Genomic DNA, 7,748 nt, shown 5'->3' on the forward strand with positions numbered 1-7,748 from the left:
ACATGGACAATGTGAGTTTAAATGTGATGCTGAACGTTTCCTTGAGTCTGGAAGCTTTTTCATCTAAAATGTTAGTCATTGATTTATTGATTAGTCTTATCTGTTCCTTGTTTGCTCCCTCAGTTAATATTTATGTTTCCCTGTTTGGTTCAGTTCTTTGTCAATTCTTCTTGTTATAAGGTTTGGCTTGCTGCACTCCTGTGTTTCAGTGTGGGTTTTGTTTTCATTTAATAATAATAATAATAATAATAAACTTTATTTTCTATAGCGCCTTTAAATGAAGATCTCAAAGCACTTTACAACAACAGATAAAACCACACACAATAAAAAAAACAAAAATCAAAAACACTACAAATAAAACAATATAAAAATAATATGTTACTCTTTTGAGTAATACAAATGTTTAATTAAAAGCTACCCTAAAAAAATGAGTTTTAAGGTGAGATTTAAAAGTGCTAAGAGTTTTAGCTTGCCTTATCTCAATCGGTAAAGTGTTCCACAGTTTTGGAGCTATAATGAAGAAAAAGCCCTATCGCCCATCAATCTTAAACGGGTTAAAGGAACAGTTAGAAGACCAGTTTCAGATGAGCGAAGGTCACGTGTTGGAATTAAGGAATTAAAAGCTCAGACAAATATTGAGGTGCCAACCCATGTAAAGCCTTGTAAGTAAGCATCAAAATTTTAAAATCAACCCTAAAACTAACAGGAAGCCAATGCAAAGACTCCAAGACCGGTGTAATATGATCTCTCATCCTAGTTCTAGTAAGGATTCTAGCAGCCGAGTTTTGCACTACCTGCAATTTGTTTAGGGTAGCTTTTGATGCCCCAGCCAACAGGGCATTACAATAATCAATCCGGGTAAACACAAAAGTGTTAATCAACCTCTCAGCAACAGAAAAGGACAACATTGGACGTAGTCTGGCAATATTTCTAAGATGAAAAAAAGATGTTTTAACAGTGCTTTGAACATGTGGTTCAAAAGTTAGATTGGAATCGAAAATAACCCCCAAACTCTTAAGTTTTGTTTTAAACTCCATAATTGAACCATCAACGGACAAAGTAACTGACCCAGCTTTACGTAATTGGTGGGGTGAACCAATAAGCATAACCTCAGTTTTTTCACTGTTAAGACAAAGAAAATTTTGTGACATCCATTCTTTTATCCTAGAAATACATGTGGAAAGAAAATCAACAGACACAGTATCATTAGGTTTAGTATGTATGTAAATCTGAGTATCATCTGCATAAAGGTGAAATTTTAGACCAAGAGATCTCAAAAGCTGACCAAATGTAAAAATATAGATGTTAAAAAGCAAGGGGCCCAAAATTGATCCCTGAGGGACTCCAGATTGCACAACACCAATTTTAGACCTAAATCTAATTCCCATGGAAACAAATTGCTTACGATCAGAGAGGTAGGACTTAAACCAATTAAGTGCAATATCAGAGACCCCAAAAACTGTTTCTAGACGACTAATTAAAACCAAATGATCTACAGTGTCAAAAGCGGCACTGAGATCAAAAAGGATCAAGATTGAAAGATAACCAGAATCCGAAGCAATTAACAAATCATTAGTAACCTTAACCAGTGCTGTTTCAGTACTATAGAATTTGAATCTTTTTTGTTCATGTGGATGTTAAAATCCCCCTGAATAAGAGCTCTCTCAAATTTGAGGCACAAATAGGACAACAGCTCTGCAAATTCAGGTAAAAAGTTTTTGTTTGCCTTAGGAGGCCGATAGACTGTAAGCAGTAGAGAGGGACTCAGAAGTGGTCAGAACGAGGCATTCAAATGAACAAAGGAGCAGCTGCGGGACTTAAACTGTATTGTTGATTATATAGCACAATGATACCCCACCTCTACCAGAGGATCGCGGGAGATCAAATAACCCGTAGCCAGCAGGAGTAAGTTCATTAAAAAGAAGACCATCCGACTGCTTATGCCATGTTTCAACCAGACATAGAATGTCCAGTTTTCTTTCCACAATGATGTCAGATAAAGTCACAGCTTTGTTGTTAACAGAACGAGCATTAAAAAACGCCAATTTTAAAAGGGACGGAGACTCAGAAAATGCCCGTGAGGTCTCTTTATGTATAGGCACAGACAGGTTGTTATAGTTAATCAGGTCTGTACAGCAGCCTTTGAGTTTTACGAAAAAATGTTGGATAGGAGATAACATCAGATGACAGATGTGCAAAACTGCGCCTTGAAGAGAGATGAATGTAGCGTTTACGCCGGAGAATTCCAACATCTCCGCAGATTTTGTAAATGTAATTTGTCAAATAATAATTCCGCTTTAGTTTCAACAGCTGACAAGCAGTGAACCTTAAGGCCATGCAGGAGGAATCCACACTAACAGCAGCCTCGCAGCAGTGTAAATCCAGAGCAGGGCAACAGGAAAGTTGGTTCCACTAACAGATAATCAGAAATAGGAGCAATAATCCAACGCGTGAAGCGTAGTTCCACATTGCCATAAAGCAAGACGACGGTCTTCTAAGCTCCAAAACCATTATCACACAAAAGCATCAGCAGTAGTAGCGAATAATAAAACAAACAAAATGGGAGAAAGGAGCGACAGCCATACGCGCCAGCGTACCCCTTCAACCGGAACCCAATTTAAAACCAATTTAATAAAACTGTGTTGCAAATACTCCCCGAATGTGACAGAAGAACAGACTTAAAAACGTGGATCTAGCAGTGGTTCAAACCTCCTCTTCACCCATAGGGATTGTTTTCTCGAGAATCACATGAGTGACTTTTTAGATCTGGTGGTAATGTCACACATCATCTGTGTATTTCTGGTGCTGGATTCACAAAATCTGCTGTTATGTTTGCAGTCAAGGAAGATATAATGATACTGATAATGGCCGTCATACTTAAGCTACTTAAAGCAAAATATAGGAGATCTTATAAAATATGTAGGGGCGTTAGAAACAGGAAAAACCAGTGTGTGCGGGTGAAGATCATGTTAATGAACTGCATCTATTGTAATCCTTCAACGTTTAGCTCATTGTAACTATGCCATTAAGTGAAAAGATCATAGAAACTAAAATTGACCTGGTTTTTCAATAACATTCCATCCTCACCAACGAAAAACCTAAATCACTCAAAGTATGTATGACTTTCTTTCTTCTGCAGAACATAAAACGATTCTTTAAAGAATAATGGGGCCCAAACAACACTGAACCCATGGCTTTCATTTTATGGACAAACTTACTTTAAGATTTGGTAAGATAGTTGGTTTAAATAGTCATAATTTCTTAAACCTCCCTTTATAATTAACTGGCAACTTGCCAGTGGCAAGGAAATGATGTAAGCTAAAGATAGTCTACTTAAGCTTTCATTTTCTCATAAAGACCCTCCCCTTTGAAAAGCTATAAAATGGGCACTGAAACAGGAATGTTACTTCATTCACCTCCTGATCAAAGATGGATCTTCAGATCTCAGTTTTTCTTCTGCTCAGTCTTTTCACTGCAGGTACAAAGACAACTAGTGTTTATAATGTTACTGATACAAATACAGATTATTGGTGTGTCTCTCACTGTCTCTGTTTTATTACTAAAGGACACTCTCTCAGCTGTTATGACTGCTCAGGTCTGACAGGTTCTTGTGCGAATCAAAATGCAAAAACATGTCCCAGTGGATCTTCAAAGTGCATGAGTTCAACAACAGTGGTACAAGTTGGTAAGTCTAATATATGATGGATTGAAATTCACTTTTAACTGATGGAGATGCTGGTGTTTTTCTACTGGTGCCGCTTCACTGGAAATGTAACTTCTCATAGAACTTTATGAACTCTTTAGAACTGCTATTTTCTTAACAGAATTTATAATTGTAATCACAGAATAGTCTATTTATATTTCTGCTCTCTCAGAGATGGTTATACAATATAATTTGTATTAAAATTGAATCAATATTTGAAATGAGAAAATGCTACATTTTGACATTTATAAATATATTTTCTGTCAAAATAATGTGTTGAACTGGTCTTTTCTGAATTATTCATGTTTTTAGGTGGCATTAGTGGTAAAGTGAAGCTGAAAGATTGTGCTGCTGACTGTGTAACTGGATCCATGAACATTGGCACTGGAAAGACATCTTTTGCATGCTGTAACACGGACCGGTGTAACCTCCAAGATGCTCCAGGTATCATGCTTTACTGACCATATGCAAAAAAAAAAAAATCTTTAAGGTCAACACTTCTTCCAAAGGAAATCAGGAAATACAAATGATACAATACAGAGTGCAGCTTGCCAGTTGTGAATAGATTGCATGGAGCTAAAAGAGTGTTATTTCATTAGATGTTATATTTTGCACAGAAGACAAAACACTACATGTTTTTGTCCTGTAGATCCCTCTAATGCTCCCAATGGAAAGAAATGTTACTCTTGTGATGAGAAGAGCTGCTCAAACATATTGAGCTGTTCAGGGAGTGAAGACCGCTGCTTTAAAGCAACAGGTGAGAATCTGAAAAAGTCTCAAAAATCTCTGATGTTTGAGATCACATTTACAAGTTTCCAACTTAGACTAACCTGTGTTTTCTTTCTTTTCATCAGGGACTTTCGCTGGCCAGTCAGCAGAAGTAAAAGGCTGTGTCTCCAAATCTATTTGTGAAGCTGAAACTTCGGTGAGAGGTGTTCAGAGTGCCTCATGCTGTGAGGGGAACCTGTGTAACGGTGCTGAGAGCGTCACTCAGAGCTTCCTGTTCCTCTGCTGTTCTCTGCTCTCCTTCATCCTGCTGCACTGAATGAAGCAGCTCTTCACATGCTATAATCAGACACACTTTACTGAATACAGAGCTTGTAGTTTCTCTGAGCTATGCATGTTTGGTGTGTCTCTATGATTTTTTTTGCTATTTTGCTATTTATGAATTAAAACACTACAATTAATATCACCCGTCATGCTGTAAAAAAGTCATAAATATTAGTTGTAAACTACAAAATTGTTGTTTTTATTGTTTTATTGCGTAAAATAAAAAAATAAATGATCATTATGTTCAGAATAAGCATGTTTGATAATCATTTAATTATTCAAACAAGACAAACTCTTTAGTTTTTCCTGAGGTTTGTTTATATAACAATATCTGCATTCCCTCTGAAAGGAATCAGTTACAGATCATGAAGGCAATAAAGGAAAAATGTATAGACTGATTCCAGGTCGCTTTGAGACGATTTTAATGTTCGTTTGTTTTCACAAAAGTATGACACCAAAAAAGTACACGCTATTGAGATTTAAACCAATAAATAAATTCATTTAAATAAATACACTCTTCTGTATCAACCTCACGGTGTGTGTCTTTGTATATTTGATTTAGTCACAGAACTATAATAGAGAACATATTGAAATTCAACAATTAAGGCAAAGCTGGCAAAGAGTGTTGTTTTGCAATTGTTTTGACTTTAATTTTTAATAAATTAATTGATAACACAGTTTTATCACACAACTTCAATATGTGTGTCTTGTTACAGATTAGACACATATTTTTATGGTGGTTTAAGCCACAGAACTATAAAAGAACACATGCTATAGAAAATAAAACCAATGCATAATTTAGTTTAAAATAAATCTTGTATCTAAGTTTCAAAGCTGGGTCTTGTTACAGGCTTCTAAAGAACATTTGTTTTCATTGTCAAAAGAAATCAAGCTATTGACATTCTTGCAAAATCTTCCAAATGATCTCCAGTATACTGTCCCCTAGAGGAAGATACTGCAGTTGTTTTGACTGAGTCTGACATTTAAACATTTAATAAATGTATTGAAAATGCATACAGTTTTCCATCTCAACTTCAAAAGTTATGTCTTGTTAATTGGGCCTAAAGAGCATTTCTATGCCAGTTTTAATCTTATTTGTAAATCAGGATGCATGCTATTGAATTGAATTAATAAATTCATTTAAAATGAGTAGCCTTCTATTTCAACTTAAAAAGGTATGTCTTGTTTCTGATTCCTAAATGGACATTCAAATTCAGGTTTTACTGTAATATGTAATTCAGGACACATGCTATTGAATTAAATATGATAATAAATTCATTTAAATGTATGCAGTTTTCCATAACAGCTTCGAAAACTGTGTCTTGCTGCTGGTTTCTAGAAGAACATTTTAATGTTGGTTTTTAAAAAACTTTCAATTGAAACTAAATAGCCAATTAAATAGTTCATTAAGCTGATTAACCAATACATCAATGAGCTCATTTTCAAAGGGTGCATTTTGTTTCTTTAAAAACACTTTAATGTTTTTTAAGAGGGATCACACAAAATGCATGTTATTATTTTTTTTGTACTGTCCTGAGTAAGATATTTTGCATTAAAGATGTATACATATAGTCCACAAGACACAATAATAGCTAAATTATGTCATCAGCTTCAGAAGGAACCTATATTTTTCCCAGAAGACAAAATTAGTACAATTTACCCAAAGAGTTTGTGAGACCTGGAGAGTTTTTCTGAAGAATAGTGGACAGTTTAACTGCTCAGGACAAATAAGGGACTCATGAACAACTATTTTAAAAAAAATAATAATTGAATTGTTTGATTAAATTCAGTAGCATGTGCCCTGAATTACATATGAGAGTAAAACCTGAACTGAAATGTTCCTTTAGAATTCAGAAACAAGACACCTTTTGAAGTTGAAATTATTAAAGGTTTAAATGTCAAACTCTTTGGGAAGCTTACGTTTTTACAATTCAGTAACTTTTGTTGTGTCACACTGTTGTGAATAAAACCAACATCTAAATGTCATTATAGGAAACAATTACAAGACACGTCCCATAAAGCTGAAATAAAAGAGTATTTGTATTTTTCATTACTGATGTGTTTTATGTGGTGTGCTATAGTTCTGCAAATTCATCCGATTTCTAACTGTTGTTCTATGAACCAGTGCTTTTGAAGATGAGATAAAATGCTCTAATGATATATTAATAGGTTTGAATGTGATTCAAAAGCGTGTATCCTTTTCTTATGAAAGTAAAAGATATATAAAAAGTAGTTCTATGAACCAGCAACATGACACACTCTTTGAAGTTGAGATGGAATACTTAATGTTTTAAAAATAAATGTAACAGATTCAAATTTAATTCAATAGCGTGCATCCTGATTTACATATGATAGTAAAAGATGGCTGTAAACATTGTTTTTTTGAACAAGTAACAAGACACACCGCTTGAAGTGCAGATATCAAACTGTGTGCAATCTAAACTAATTTATTTAAACTTCTGAATGTCAAACTTGGTCAAAACAAGTGAAATATCTTCCTCAAGGGGGTGGTAAACTGCACATCTTTGTCATGCTTTGCAAGCTTTTTCTCAATCGTTTCATTTCAATAACGTTTGTTGTGCTATAGTTCTGTGAATAAAACCAAGTCAAGTCACTTTTATTTATATAGCGCTTTTAACAATACAGATTATGTCAAAGCACTTAACAGTATCACATTAGAGGATAGAGTGTCAGTAATGTATAATAATACGATTAAACACTCAATTTTCAGTTAAAGGCATTTCATTATTGAATTCAGTGATGTCATTGTCTAGCTCAGTTCAGTTTAAATAGTATCTGTGAAATCAAATTGACGATAATCGCTAGAAACTATTTGAGGGACACTCAAATAGTTGAGTGTCCCCAACTGAGCAAGCCAGAGGCGACGGCGGCAAGGAACCAAAACTCCTTCTGTGACAGAATGGAGAAAAAAACCTTGGGAGAAACCAGGCTCAGTCGAGGGGCCGGTTATCCTCTGGCCAGGATATTTATTGTT

The 7,748-nt window shown here is 35.0% G+C and overlaps 1 protein-coding gene across 1 annotated transcript; it reads left to right on the forward strand.

Moving 5' to 3' along the window:
* Positions 1-3,405: 3,405 nt before the first annotated feature.
* Positions 3,406-5,285, forward strand: LOC306856401 (uncharacterized protein). Its single transcript, XM_079395672.1, has 5 exons — positions 3,406-3,478; positions 3,566-3,685; positions 4,016-4,147; positions 4,353-4,460; positions 4,558-5,285. Exons 1-5 carry the CDS (start codon positions 3,430-3,432, stop codon positions 4,746-4,748), a joined length of 600 nt encoding a protein of 199 aa, XP_079251798.1. The 5' UTR covers positions 3,406-3,429; the 3' UTR covers positions 4,749-5,285.
* The last annotated feature ends 2,463 nt before the right edge of the window (positions 5,286-7,748 follow it).

The sequence above is a fragment of the Barbus barbus genome (assembly GCF_936440315.1).
Source record: "Barbus barbus genome assembly, chromosome: 36".
NCBI lineage: Eukaryota > Metazoa > Chordata > Actinopteri > Cypriniformes > Cyprinidae > Barbus > Barbus barbus.